General features: G+C 50.3%; 2 protein-coding genes across 2 annotated transcripts; both read left to right on the top strand.

Moving 5' to 3' along the window:
• Positions 1-7,018: 7,018 nt before the first annotated feature.
• On the top strand, positions 7,019-8,166 carry MIND_00015700 (CxC2 domain-containing protein; the record flags this gene model as incomplete). The annotated part of the gene is made up of 7 exons (XM_037357128.1): positions 7,019-7,238; positions 7,288-7,377; positions 7,497-7,632; positions 7,680-7,765; positions 7,815-7,887; positions 7,945-8,024; positions 8,075-8,166. 7 exons carry the CDS (start codon positions 7,019-7,021, stop codon positions 8,164-8,166), a joined length of 777 nt encoding a protein of 258 aa, XP_037225038.1.
• A 44-nt stretch (positions 8,167-8,210) lies between these two features.
• MIND_00015800 (uncharacterized protein) lies at positions 8,211-8,771 on the top strand (the record flags this gene model as incomplete). Its single annotated transcript, XM_037357129.1, has 3 exons — positions 8,211-8,350; positions 8,406-8,424; positions 8,466-8,771. The coding sequence occupies 3 exons, from the start codon at positions 8,211-8,213 to the stop codon at positions 8,769-8,771; spliced, it is 465 nt and encodes a 154-aa protein (XP_037225039.1).
• Between the last annotated feature and the right edge of the window lie 6,772 nt (positions 8,772-15,543).

A 15,543-nucleotide genomic window follows, 5' to 3' on the forward strand; every position in this document is an offset into this window, starting at 1 on the left:
CTTGGCTGCGGAAGCATAACCCAGAGATCGATTGGGAAACCAAGGAGGTCAAGATGACGCGGTGCCCCCGCGGCTGCTCCACTTGCCGCGAGGAAGAACGCGTTGAACGGACTGAGCTACGGCGACTCCGGCTGCTCCAGAAGCGACTCCGCTCCGGCCCGTTCCCCTCGGTCTGCGCCATGGACCTTTCTGGGTCTGATGACGGAGACGATTCCGTCTCCGGCGACGACTCCGGCCTGCCTGATCTGACGCCGGACTCTGGACGACGACGATGACGATGGTCAGCTTGAAGATGGTGACCGCATCTTCTACACCTCGTTCCGTCCCTCGGAGGAGATACGCGCTGGCAGTACTGTCTCGCAGCGCCTGGCTGAAGCCTTCGCCAGGAACTCCGCTCCCCCCGCCCTCCGAGATCCCGGACTGGGCTAAAGAGTTCCAGGACGTCTTCAACAAGGAGTCTTTCGACACGCTCCCGGAACGGAGAACCTGGGACCACGCCATCGAACTCGTCCCCGACGCTAAGCCGGCCAACTGCAAGGTGTACCCCATCTCGCCCCTTGAGCAACGCGAGCTCGACGCGTTCATCGAGGAAGGGCTGTCGACGGGCCGGATTCGCCCCTCCAAGTCTCCGATGGCGTCTCCGGTCTTCTTCGTCAAGAAGAAGGACGGGGGACTCCGCTTTGTCCAGGACTATCGGGCCCTCAACGCGATGACCGTCAAAAACCGGTACCCCCTTCCGCTGATCAACGACCTCATCAACCGGCTCAAAGGCGCTCGTTACTTCACCAAACTCGACGTTCGTTGGGGCTTCAACAACGTCCGGATCAAAGAAGGTGATGAGTGGAAGGCAGCTTTCCGGACTAACCGAGGCCTGTTCGAGCCCTTGGTGATGTGCCGGCCTGACAAACTCTCCCGCGACGTTCCAAACGATGATGAATGACATTTTCCAGGACCTCATCCTTTCCGGAGACGTCATGATCTACCTGGACGACATCCTGATCGCCCATTCCGACCTCCGGAAACACCGACAGATCGTCCAGGAGGTCTTGCGCCGACTCCGGAGCATAAGTTGTACCTCCAGGCGGAGAAGTGCGACTTCGAAAAATCGTCAATCGAATACCTCGGAGTCATCATCTCCCACAACCACGTCGAAATGGACCCCGTCAAGGTCGCAGGCGTCTCCGCCTGGCCGACTCCCGGAAAACAAGAAGGATGTTCAGCAGTTCCTTGGGTTCGCTAATTTCTACCGCAGGTTCATTCGCGACTTCTCGGCCCTCTGCGTCCTCTCTTTGCGCTCACCAAGAAGGACCAGCAATGGACTTGGGGCGACGCGGAGGCCTCCGCGTTCCAAGCGATCAAGGACGCGGTCACCTCGGAACCGGTCCTGGCGATTCCGGACGACGCACGGCCTTTCCGACTCGAGGCGGACAGCTCTGATTATGCGACGGGGCGGTTCTTTCACAATCCGCCCCGGACGGGAAGTGGCACCCTGTAGCATTCTATTCCAAAAGCTTAAATGATGTCCAGCGCAACTACGAAATCCACGACAAGGAGATGCTCGCGATCATCCGCGCACTCGAGGAGTATAGACACTTCCTCGAGGGTGCCGCGCATCCCGTCGAGATTTGGACTGACCATAAGAATTTGGAGTACTTCAGGAAGACGCAGCACCTCAACCGGAGACAGGCCCGCTGGTCCCTCTACCTCTCCCGGTTCGACTTCACGCTGCACCACAAGCCCGGTCGCGACATGGGCCGACCTGACGCCCTCTCTCGGAGACCCGACCACGGAATCGATTCCGACAACTCCGACGTCGTCCTTCTGCGGCCCGAACTCTTCCACGTCCGCGCACTCGAGGGTGTTTCCGTTTCCGGTCCCGGTTCTGAACTTCTTCGCGACATTCGCGATGCCCTCTCCGGTGAGCCTGACCTGGAGGAGCCCGTCGCACTAGCGGCCCGGCAACTCCTAAAGGTCCAAGGTCAAGCTCGAGGCCCCCGCTCCTCACGCTCCGACGAGTGGGCCGTCTCCGGTGGTCTTCTCCACTTCCGTGGGAAGATTGTCGTGCCCAAGGACAAGGACCTCCGGAGGCGCATCATCGAGCTCTGCCATGACACTCGAGTCGCCGGACATGCCGGTCGCTTCAAGACCTTGGAGTTGGTCTCCCGGAACTACTGGTGGCCTCAGATGTCTCGCCATATCGGCCGGTACGTCGCGACCTGCGACTTGTGCTGTCGCACCAAGGCGCTCCGGAGACTGCCCCACGGAGAGCTACACCCGACGGAAACACCCCCGGAGCGCTGGCATACCGTCTCCGTCGACTTCATTGTCGAGCTCCCCGAGGCCCATGGGTACGACGCGATCATGGTCGTCGTGGACACCCTTGGGAAGCGAGCCCACTTCTCCGAGTGCCATACCACGGTCGATGCAGTAGGAGCAGCCCGCCTCTACTACCGGAATGTCTGGCGCCATCACGGGACTCCGGAGAAGTACGTCTCCGACCGTGGCTCACAGTTCATCGCGGACTTCACCCGAGAACTCTGGCGTCTAATCGGCATCAAGCCAGCCACGTCCACCGCGTATCATCCGCAAACGGACGGTCAGACAGAGCGCGTCAACCAGGAGTTGGAGCAGTACCTGCGGATCTTCACCAACTATCAGCAGGGACGACTGGGATGAGCTGATTCCGGCCGCGGAGTTCGCTTACAACAACCACGTCCACTCATCCACGCAGCAAGTCCCCTTCATGACGGACACGGGACGGCTTCCGCGCATGGGCTTTGAACCCGGAGCCCGTTCCGCTATGGAGTCCGTGAACGAGTTCCGCGACCGAATTGCCACTGGGGTTGCCGAAGCCAAGGCCGCGCTCACTAAGGCCAAGGAAGAGTATAAGCGCTACTACGACCGGAGACGCACTCCGTCTCCGGAGTTCAAGGTTGGCGACCGTGTTTGGCTGGATGCCTCCGACATCAGGACGACTCGCCCCTCGGAGAAGTTCTCCCACCGCCGCCTCGGTCCGTTCAAGATAGTCGCGGAGATCAGCAAAGGTGCCTACAAGCTCGACCTCCCTCCGCGCTACTCGAAGCTCCACCCGGTCTTCCCCGTCGTCAAGCTTGAGCTCGCCCAAGACGACCCCTTCGACGGACGACCCGGCTACGACCAGCCCCCTCCGGACCTCGAGGACGGAGTCCCGGAGTGGGAAGTAGAGGAGATCTTGGACGCAAGGGTGAGGTATAAACGGCTGAATTACTTCGTCAGATGGAAAGGCTACGACGCGCGCCGCACGACCAGTGGGTCCGCTTCGACCGCGTCTTCGCCCCGGACAAAATCGCGGAGTTCTACCGTAAGTACCCTGGCAAACCACGGCACATCGCCTCCGCAACCTTCGACTCGATTCCGTTCCGGTCTATGCGTCGGGACGCCGCATTCAAAGGGGGGGTGATGTCAGGGGAACCTCCCTTTCGGCCCCTCGGAGACGATCCCGATTCCGGTCCGACTCGGTTCCGACTCCGGTGATCGCATCACCGCCTCCGTCAGGCGCATCGCCGCCCCGCCTGGCGATCCCCCTGGGACCTGGCCTGCGACATGGCGCAGGCATACTGCACGGAGCAACGATCAACCTTGGCGCGTCAAGAGCGCAGTATATAGTTCCGCTACCTAGCAGGCGGACCCTTAGAGTTTCTTCTCTTTGGATCCTCCCCTGCTAGGTCAGCCTCACTTGTATTTGCTTACTTCTATTCACTCTTTGGATCCTCCCCTGCTAGGACCTTGATCTCAGGCCTCCGGGGTTGCCCTTACAATAGTACTGCACATCATATTAGCAATACAGCTGTAATCTGCTAGTTGATTATAGATCAAATATATGCAAGTTGGCAAATGAGGTGTATAAATCTACCCACATACTCCGATTGATCTACTACTGGAATTCCTGAAGGCACTATAAGACCTTAGAGAAGTATGTCTCTGACTGCAGCTTGCAGTTTATTGAGAATAGAGCCCTGAAAAGAGAAGTAGAGGAGATCTTGGATGCCAGAGTCAGGTATAAACAGCTTAATTACTTTGTCAGGTAGAAAGGCTATGACATGTCATACAATTAATAAGTACACTTTGGGCCATAGTGATAATATTTAGCTTAAAAAGCTTTAGGAATAGCTAGAATAGTGGTAGTCTAGAAATCTAAGTATTTCTAGTCCCTATGTTTTAGTTATATAATCACTATTATATTATTATTCATTTAATTATTTTCTGTCTTAAAATTACCTTAATTTTGATGGGGATTGTCATCTTTAATATATATGATTAATGTGGAGTGAGTTTTTATGACCATTAGTAGGTTTGATCACTATGTCAAGCTATATCATTTTGATCCCAATTAGAATACAGGCCTTTTCCACTACATGCCAGGTTATTGGCCAGAAGAAAAGGAGTTAGCATTACTGTATAATAGTATATATAGTATTTTCAACATTATATCTATCAGTTTAATGTATTAACTTGAATGACGCATTTCTAAAGTCTTTGTTAGCTGAAAAAATTCTTTCTAGAGTTTTATGCTACCCTTATTCAAGCTACTCCTAGAGCCTAGACTGATTCTTACACTTGCAGGTGATACTTTGACCATATCTTTGCCCTGGATGAGGTCAGAGAGTTTGATAGGAAGTATGCAGGTAAGCCACAGCACATTGCCTCTACCACCTTTGATGTAATACTCTTCTGGTTTCAAAGGGGTGGGTGATGTCAGGAGAACCTCTCTTTTAGCCTCTCGGTCTCTAGTAAATAAAGGACTTATCAGTGTCTTGTCAATATCTTATATACTATTGAAATATCTTATCATAGGCTTTATTACAAACTTCTAAGCTTCCTATAAGAAACTTATAAGTGTCTTGTCAGTATCTTATATAGTATTAAACCATATTAGATTAAGCTTATAATAAGATTATTAAAAGATATTATAAGAGCCTTATAAGACTATTAAAAGATATTAAAAGAGCCTTATAAGACTATTAAAAGATATCAAAGGAGCCTTATAAAACTATTAAAACATATTATAAAGCTGCTCATAAAGAGCTTATAAGTGTCTTGTCTGTATCTTATATACTATCAAAACAAAACATATTATAACAGTGACCAAATGTCTTTGTAATCAATTTAGCACTGTCACACTTGTGCTTGTGTTCATAACATGTGACGTTAATAGGAACCAAGTTCCAAAATACAATGAGCACAACAAACCCCACTGGGCTAGGGCCAACCAATTCTATAGAGTATACAATCTGCTGCTAAATTGACAATGCATCAGGCCCCTGAAGGATTGCCTGATTCAGTCTGGCCAGTCATTCAACTCTGGCTGTGCATCTTTTTGGTAAATGTGAGTCTGAGAGGACCTGCAGCCACTGTCTACCAGTGCACAACTTCTGCACCCTTCACTAGTCTATGCATTGAGACACCACATTCAAAGGGGAGGGTGATGTTAGGAGAACCTGTCAGGGGAAGTCCCCTTTCGGCCCCTCGGAGACGTGTCCGATTCCGGTCTGATTCTGGTTCCGACTCCGGTCCGGCCCCCCATCGCCCGCACAATCACCGATGCGTTAATGATCCGTCAACGCCCTCCCAACGGTTGCCCGGGGACCTTGCCTGCTACGCCGCCCAAGCCTTCTGTGCCCAACGGCGGCAGCTACGGACAAGCAGTATATAGTCAGCTACCTAGCAGGCGGACCCTCAGAGTTTCTTCTCTTTGGATCCTCCCCTGCTAGGTCAGCTTTATTCGTATTTGCTTACCAATATTCACGCTTTGGATCCTCCCCTGCTAGGACCTTGATCTCAGGCCTCCGGGGTTGCCCTTACAGAACCTCCCTTTTAGCCTCCAGAGACATCTCTGTCTCCAGTAAATAAAGGACTTATAAGTGTCTTGTCAGTATCTTATATACTATTGAAACATCTTATTATAGCCTTATGAGACTATTACAAATTCTAAGCTTCCTATAAGAAACTTATAAGTGTCTTGTCAGTATCTTGTATAGTATTAAACCATATTGTATTAAGATTATAATAAATCAGCGGACGAAATTAGTCATAGACGATTACTCAGGTACTCGTAATCAGGGCACGTGCGCTCATTCCTCAGACTTGCCCATTGCCAAATAGCAATCTCCTCCTCGTCTCTCTCTCTCGAAAACGCCGGGCTGCAGTACCCCCGACTTTTGTGCATCACCATACTTGGCCAATCGAAGACCTTGTTGGAGCCCCGGCTGATGCTTCCCTTGCCACCACGATCCATCGTTACCAGCGACAATCGACGTGTCGTGCCGAAACTGTCCTGGTTCCACTTTCCTCTCCTGTCAAACGCGCCCGCCCCAGCCATCTAGCGTGTTAGGAGCCTCCCTTCTTTTGCCCGGGGACAAGCCGGAGAGATACGAGATTGGCTCTGAAGCTGAACCTTTAAGCAACCCTGCCGGTGTTCGCCAAAGTCAGCCAGCTGTAAGCATGCTCTTTGCTTTACCGCAGCTCAACATATGACAGGATAAAGCTATGCAAGCCTGGGCCGAAAGCTTTTGAGACAAGTACCTTCAAGCTATGTTATGGAGAAATGGACGTGGCAGGCAGTCTGACCTGTGTGCTTCTCATTCAATTGCGAGACCTGCCACGGCATGGTTTGCGCTGAGTGCTGTGTTCGAAAGCATGAAACCAACCCAACCCATTTTATTGAGGTAAAAATTCCTATCGCTCGATCTTTGCTGATCTTCCGATGCTAGAAATAGACTGGTGTCTACTCCGTAAGAACCAGCTCACGCGATTGGGCCCTTCGAATCCAATTTGGCCACTTGCTTGGACAGACATGTCCTCTTCCCCGAACTGGCCGTCCCGACTTGGTCATAATTATAATTGCCGACAATGGCATTCGCGACGTTGCGATCGACAACTCTTGAAAGCCGGCTATTATCCTGCAACGACCTTCTCGCCGCGAACGTGCGCCACATTCTCTTGTCTTGACAGATTTCATTATCTGTATTTGCGTGCAAAAATGACGGCCTACGACTATTACTCGACATTGGAGTCGCTAACCGATGGCTTGGGGATCAATCCACCGGACCGTCACTCCATCTTTTTGCGAATTTCTCGCCAGTATCGACACCTGAGGCGTGATGGGAACTGGGCCGGGCGAGCTCGCCCTCAAATGTCCCGCTTGTCCCAGGCCAGGTCCACCTATCCGAATGATGGGAAGATGCTCCTCCAGGAGACCAGTAAGCTGGTTGCATTTCTTCCGGCAATGATAATCTGATCTTCGTTCAGATGCTTGTGCATCATATCATGTTCATTGCCATGAATGCCTGCTTCCGCCTCAACGACCAAACGAGCTTCGAGACCCTGGTCTTGGAACGGGTTGGCGGCACATGATCGAATGACATCCCTATCGCGAATATCTGTTGACGGTGACGGACAAGCAGGAGGTAACGTGTTTCGTTTTCCGACAAAATATCTTCGACTGATTGCACTTGCAGCGGTCTTGCGGCTCTGGACCGTGCAAATTCCAAGTTCTCCCGAGGCTATAGTGTTACTGGTGTTGGTATGGGGGGTTTGCGCAAGGGACGAATTCGTGCTTCCTAATGGTGTAGGTGATTTGCAAGCGGGCGAGCGGTAAGTCGTCTTACAAGAAAGTGAGTCGCGCTCTCATACTTCGTCAGCTACAGCAACCTGGACTGCATCTTCGCTTCCTTCATGCGCCGCTTGAACTCCAGACTCCCCAAGTTAATCTCCTACGACATCGTCTGTCCGTGGATGAAATATCTGATTGAACGCTTGGCCAAATTGCCTCAAAGGGCAAAATGCACATCAAAGGTCACTTGATCCAGTGCCAAATCCTGTTTTCTCTACTTTACATTCTCGGTTCGGGTATGACGGACGGCGAAAGTATTGAGCGCTAATGGAACATGATCGGTGGGGTTGCAGGCAAGCACACGCGTCTGTGGACCTGGCGCTCGATGGGATCAACTCGACGACTTGGAACTGGATGAAGACCCTTGGACCGGGTGAGTATCGTCTGATAATTCGCGTTTTGTTACTCATTGGCATCTGCTAGCGCTGTTATTACTGGACATGGCAGCGGAAGAGTGGGCGAAGCAAGAACAAGACATTGACTTTAGGCGACAACTTCGTGCCCAATCTCTCTGACGCAAAGTCTGAGGGTACGTTGTTTGACTTTGAGTGGTCGACTAATGCTCATCTTGATCAAGGTTGTTGGGAAACGCCGTATGCAAAATGTTCAGACAGAATTGGATAAAGCGGGAGCAGTCCCCATTCGTGATGTTTCCCTGACCAAGTTCATTACAGCGTTGCTGGACGCTGAAACTGACCAGTGCGTGTTGTTTTTGTCTTCGGGTCTGTTTCACTTCTGATCGTTTTCCGCTTAGGCGGCGTATTCGTGGATTGGTGGATTTGAGGAAGACAGTAGCAACATCAGGGAGAGTCAGTTTTTCGGCGACTGCGTCGAAAGCTTTCCTCCGGGCATTGGATGCTCAAAGAATGTTGCAAGAGACACTGGCCGGACGCGTACCTCTCTTCTCACCTTCCGCAATCCCACGATTGGATCGCGGCAATGGTGGTTGCCGCGAGGGTTTGGTGGAGATCAAGCACGCCTTACGAGATGCTCAATGTTGTTCTGCTTTGACCCGTCTGCAACTGCAAGTGCATGTCAAGTCTCGACTGCTCATCTACACACGGCAGCACTCGCACACTCATTCGCGGACACTACACCACCATCCGAGTCAAAACGTTAACCATATACCTTGGTTACCCTCTAGTGCCGAGGTAATCTTGCTTTTTGAGGAGTACCATAAAATATCTGTCGGGCCATTAGTTTCAAGTCGGATACTATACTGATGCACACACCTTTTCCATTCATCGTTGCTCGTTTCCGTCCGAGTCCCCGTATCATCCACCAGATTACCGACATGGCCGCTGCAAAGACCGCCAAACGACCCGTCCGTCTCTCGAATGTTGCTTGTGTCAACGATTTGGGAGGGAGTAGCTTGTTGCTGTGTTCTGAATCGTCTTGGAGTTTGTTCTGTAAAGTCTCGCTCACTGGCATTGTCGCGGGTCACAATCCTTTCTTCAGAATTCGATGGCTCAAGCACCAAATACAGGGCACACCGGGGTTTCGCGCACCCGGAGCTGAATCTTTGTAAGAAATCATGTGCCAACAATCACCCAATTGTAGTTCATACTCTAGGACCAGGATATAGAGCATACACTGCGGATCTGCAATAAGCCACCATCTGGGACTCGGCCTGATAAGCCGCAGTCTGGGACAGTCCGAGTCCCAGACTGCGGCTTTATTATTTCAAAATAGTTGGCACCGTGGGTTCAAACCCAACTTTTTGCCATTTTTAGATGCAGTAGTAATTATTATATTTCTCAATGAATTCTGAATATAAGAAGATGATTTGGATATCAAAAAATCAACAGGGTGATTTTATCAATCAACTCCAGCCATCAAATTCCCATATACGGACCTTTGCTAATCAACTTGCATATTGCTTGATTATGTCAGTTTCTACTAAGAAAATAAAAAAAAAACTTTGACTTTATATTAGACTATACAAGGACTCAACATATATAAATTAGGTGCCCACTAGAATATGGCCCCAGCAGAGCTGCTCTAAACAAGAACAAGAAGTGACATTCAAGTTAATGTATATAAAATGTCACTCATGCTCTGCTCTTCACTTCTGCCCCATAACAGAGCAAAAAAAATCTGGAGCTAGAGTAGTCTCTGGGGGCTCAGAATAAGGGGGGAGAGTTCCCCTGACATAGATGAGGAGTGAATGTGGTTGTTGTAGGCGAACTCTGCGGCCGGAATCAGCTCATCTCAGTTGTCCTGCTGATAGTGAAGATCCGCAGGTACTGCTCCAACTCCTGGTTGACGCGCTCTGTCTGACCATCCATCTGCGGATGGTATGTGGTGGACGTGGCAGGCTTGATGCCAATTAGACGCCAAAGTTCTTGGGTGAAGTCCGTGATGAACTGCGAGCCGCAGTCGGAGATGTACTTCTCCAGGGTCCCATGGTGTCACCAGACATTCCGGTAGTAGAGGCGGGCTGCCCCTACTGCGTCGACCGTCGTATGACACTCCGAGAAGTGGACGCGCTTCTGGAGGGTGTCGACAACAACCATGATTGTGTCGTACCCGTGGGCTTCAGGGAGCTCTACTATGAAGTCAACAGAAACGGTATGCCAGCATTCCGGGGGCGTTTCTGTGGGGTGCAGCTCTCCGTGGGGCAGTCTCTGGAGTGCCTTGGTGCAACAGCACAAGTCACAGGTTGCAACGTACCGGCCAATATGGTGAGACATTTGGGGCCACCAGTAGTTCCGGGAGACCAACTCCAAGGTCTTAAAGCAACCAGCATGTCCGGCAACTCAAGTGTCGTGGCAGAGCTCGATGATATGTCTCCGCAGGTCCTTGTCCTTCGGTACAACAATCTTCCCATGAAAGTGAAGAAGACCGCCGGAGACGGCCCACTCGTCAGAACGTGAGGAGCGGGGGCCTCAAGCTTGACCTTGAACCTTAAGAAGTTGCCGGGCCGCTAGTGCGATGGGCTCTTCCAGGTCAGGCTCACCGGAGAGGGCATCACAGATGTCACGAAGAAGTTTGGGACCAGGACCGGAAACGGAAGGAACCTCCCTTTCGGCCCCTCGGAAACATCACTTCCAGCTCCTGTCCCTATAGAGTTGGATCACACCAGGGCTTGGGGTAATTTATAGCTTTTTCCCCTCCTACTATCTATCTCCCTGACAGTGGTTTTATTGTCTATCCTAAGTTATATAACAACTAAGATCTCTAAAAATTGACTGGCTTAAAATATATGTATGCTGCAACCCATAAGAAGCAAGTCCTGACAACCGTGAGGATGAAAGGTAAAGGAGAATGAGGAGAAGGTGATGATATGAGAGGGCCAGGTAATGTGCATGGCAGAACGATTCTGAGAAATATTCTGCCAGGCAGAATGGCAGTACACATAATTCCAGAATAGTGCCAAGTGGAAGAATGCACGTCATTATCAATCATGTGATGTAAATTACCCATTCAAAAACTACAAAAATTCGTCTATATCCCAGTCAGAATCTACTCCAACAAGTACGACATTGACCTTGTGAGCCTCCTCCCTAGGAATCACACAATCCAATGCCTTCTTTACAAGATTAAAATCATAGATGTCGCCATTCATCAGTGACAGCTGATTGGCCCGCTTCTTTTTCTTCTTCCTCGCCAGCGCGCCTCGGTGGTGGCAAGTCCTCATCATCGGAGCTTTCAACCGCAGGCTCATTCTCTCCCAGCCCACCGTCTTCTTCTTCACCCTCCAATGTCTTCTCCAGCTCGGTGAAAGCAGCCTCCATGATGTCGCCACCTTCGTCATCGTCTCCATCCAATGGCTCCTCCCACTCTTCGATGCCAACGGAGCTGGAAAGTGGTGTGCTATTCTTGGAAGTCAGCCGTGTTGCTGTCAAAGCTGTCGTCTCCGCATTTGCACCAGCCTTCTTGGTCTTCTTCGGCGGTGCTCGAGCCTTAGCTTCCTTGACAAGCTTGCTTCGGATGGTGGCCAGCAGGATATGACATCTTCTACATGTCTCTTGTAGTGTGACCTGCACTCTCCAACAACTAACCCAAATGAAACCTAAGCAAAAACCAAAACCAATACCAATACCAATATCTATAAAAGCATTTTTCATTGTTTATGGCTGGTTATGGTTTGATACCAGTTTGAGTATGGTGGTCAAAGTGGGAAAGTATTAATTTTACACACACTTTGTGAAAATTTCAGTTTTCCATAATATTTTGAAGAAAAAACTATTTTCCACAACTTTCTTTTCTAAATCGAACAGAAAGCTATGGATCACAGCTATTACCAAAATCCGCAAAATATTTTGAGAGCGCATACTTTCCGCAACTCTTATACAAGTTTTTTTTTTTTCACAATATTGATCAATCTGCAACATCATCTTCAATACCTATCTACTATCTGCTTTAAGTTACGCACGGTATTGTCAACATCATCCTGATTTGGCGCTGGACCTACGTTGGTCATACGCGAACTGCCTCCGCCGCTGGAGGGTTCACCATCAAGTCATCACCCGGTAGGCCACAGCTAGTAGCATCACCACCCTAGGCACATTCACAGCCCACCGACCCTGCATATCGGATTTGGTGTTTTGCGACAGAGTCTGCATGGCCGCAGTGTGAGTTGGCACTATTGGCAGGGACATGGGAGAGGTGAGTGCTGCGGCGGTGGACCCGTGAGGCCAGCCGAGGCCACTGGAGTCCACGACTAGCCAGCCAGGAAGCCACGCTCCTCTCTCTGAGACTCTCTTTCCTGCATTCGTCTTTGAGAGGGCAAGCAGTCCTCTCAGCTCAGGATGACCGCCGCCGTTGTAGCTGACCAGACACTGGCAGACAGCACCACCCGAGTCGCCGGCGGAGTTTAAGAGGAAAATGTTGTGCCAAAGTAAAGTCACCAAAAGTGTTGCGAGAAATAAATGTTGCGGAAATTATTTTTTGGATTTTGGGAATGGGTGTGATCTACAACTTTCTGTTGATTTTGGGAAATAAAGCTGCGGAACACAGATTTTTGTTCAAAATGTTCGGAAAACTGAAGTTTTCACAAAGTGTGTGTAAAATTAATACTTCCCCACCTTGACCACCATAGTTTCAAACCGTTTTGAGAGCTTTTAGTGTAATATTACTTATGTGGTTGCAACCAGTGGTAAAACATGTCATGGCCTGTGAGCTATTTCAGAAGATTCCACTGGTGCATCACCGATTTGGGAGGGGGGTTGATTGCGGTGGCCCGTTGGCCAGTAAGCTTTAATGAAACGACCCATCGAAACGTGGCCGATTGCCGCTTCCAGCCTTTTCCAGCATGGTACATGAACACGTCCATCACGGACAACTGAGACGGTGTCACATCGCCTTTGGCTGACGGGCATGTACAGCTCGTGAGCTTGGTAGCTTGGTAATACTTGTTGGGCCTCGGCGCGGCCTGTCGGTCGGGGGCTTTTTGTTTGTTTGTTTCCAGCTGCTCGGCCAACCAAATTCTCAGATATCGATAAGTAGGGGTACCCAAATCCAACGAACTGGTAAAATTGAAGCAGACAAGAGGGACTTGAAAGACCTTTAACCATCGATGCAGTCTCGTCGCCACTACGGGCGTGGCGCACAAGACCTCAAACTACCTCAAATCAAATTTGTTATGTGCCTTCGTCACATGTTACCGCTTTTCTGGCATCAAGTGAGCGACTCGATGTCCTTGACTTTGTACTCGAACTTGAAGAATGGCTATGGCTCATCCGGCCAATAGTAGTGGTTCACTCTACCTTCTTCCAGTCCGGTGAATGGCGATGGTTTGTTGGCAAGTGAGTATCTTCACACTTTTTTGTAACGACATTTCCTTTTAACATCATGTCAGAAACCTCGAATCCGGTGGTCGTCATTGGGCTCCTCTGTGGTTTGTTGTGGTTGCAGACTGGACCTCTTCCAAAGCCAACGCCGTGCGTCTCTCGATATCCTTGATCATCCAAACCTTAGCAAACCACGGCGCTTCTGGCATCAGGGATAGCTCGAGTGCCACTCGACTGGAATAATGACTGTGGCTCATCCGGCTAGGTACTGGCCTCTGCATGACCGATTTCCGAAATTAAAATGTCCGACTAGTGTCAGAAAACTCGGAGCTGCATCTCCCTTGATGTCGACTCGATATCCGTACAACGGAAGAACGGCTGTAGTTCATCTAAAGAGAGGACACAAGAATCCCCGTTGATGGGAATTATGGGAATTTAGACCGGGTGGGACCTATAATGCATGTGTTTTGTAACTCATATTGACAAACAAGTATAATCGTCAGTGCCGTCATAAGAATTTCTACCGCAAGAAGAATTAACTGTTCCGTATCCTTCCTTCCCCTCAACGTCTTCTCTGTCCTGAACGTCGCTGACTCAAGTTACGATCTATTAACTCCATGACCTGCGTTTTCGTGTATTGTAACGCAGAAGGCGGCCGACCTCCCATTGTAATATGTCGATCAAGACTGACAAAGTCAGATACCACAAGCCACTCGGATGCAACGAGATCTGCCTCTTGTTGTAATAGCAATTGCGCCGAATCTAGGTCAGAAAGATAGTCATATACCCTTCTTACATCCTGATGCAAAGTAACAAGATTTTTGAAGGAAGCGGCGGCGGGAAACTGGGAAACACGATAGGAAAGCCACTGGATGAACTCTTGAAGCTCAATTTCTTGCCCCGCTAGTCGAGCATTGGCAATCAAACCCTTGTCTGGCCATTGAAAGCGTAGGCTCGGGGAAGTTGAGAAACTTCACCGCCAGAACGATTTGACACTGCTTGTAGCCGACGCCGCAGTGCGCCTTCTGCACGATTTCTTCCAGAAGGCGTAAATCTAGGTGCAACTCGGAGAATAATTCAAAGAAGCCTGGGAGAAAAGGTTTAGAGGGAGCATTCGACATTTGAGATTCAGAGCGATGACCGGGCGAGAGTTCCAAGCGAGGGGCTAGCCGTGTCTATGAGGACTATAATCTGCGGCAGAATCCGCATATTGAGGGAGCGCAGCCGCAGCTGGAGGACGGTTTTTCGTCGACTCGATGTTGCTGTGGTACCCAAGAGCGCTCAGGCTCCTCCTGACAAGGATGAGTTTGTTGAGGACAGTCAGTACTATCCTTACCCATAAATGCAACACAAATGTCGTCGAATCTGAGCCATTGACGGGTGTCAATTTACTTTCCGGAGGGTAGGGGGGGGACCGCTGAAGCAGCTCGTCGGTATATCCCAAGACACGACGATAAGTTGCATTCGCTGAATGGTCTGTTCCCGAATTAGTTCGGAGGGTCAAGTCCTGGGATGTCCCAACTAGATAACGAGAGCTCTCTTGCCAAATTGACCTGCAGTCTTCTCTTATTAGGAGGATTTGAGTCAGTAGATCTTCAACAAAGACGGAATCAAGATCTGGGAAAGGATTCGGGCGCACTTCCAAAATGGAGTCTCGAACAGAGCCGTTCATTCGTTGCACATGGAGCAAAACGAAAAATTTCGAGCGAAGAAGTGAGATTCCGCGACTTTGCCTTCGATTCCAATGGATCCGATAATCAGCGGGACTCGTAAAACCTTCTTCAAAGTCGGGAATGATGCGTAGTTGCTCCAAAAGTAAAGACAAAGTTGCGGTTGTGTGATTTTGATTCCGAGGTGTCAATCTAGGCAGTGGGGTCTCTTCCGCACGACGACCTGGACTGCCAGTGGAAGCGAGTACTGGCTGAGGTGATGCATTGGCTGCTGGAAGATGCGAAGTTGATCGAGGCTCCGTCATCATGATGGCACGGGCTTCTGCGCTGACGGGCGGGCTTCCCCCAGCAGAGCGACGCATAGGACTGTATGAGACGCCTCGTCGTGTTTCACCATTGGAAGTAACCTCTGTTGCATGATTTGGGGTCGTTACGAGAATCGGCTCGGACGGCCGGGGAACCAGCTCGACTGGCATTTCGGTGGGCC

This window comes from Mycena indigotica, assembly GCF_014461135.1.
Source record: "Mycena indigotica strain 171206Taipei chromosome Unknown Mind.scaff0001, whole genome shotgun sequence".
Taxonomy (NCBI): Eukaryota; Fungi; Basidiomycota; class Agaricomycetes; order Agaricales; family Mycenaceae; genus Mycena; species Mycena indigotica.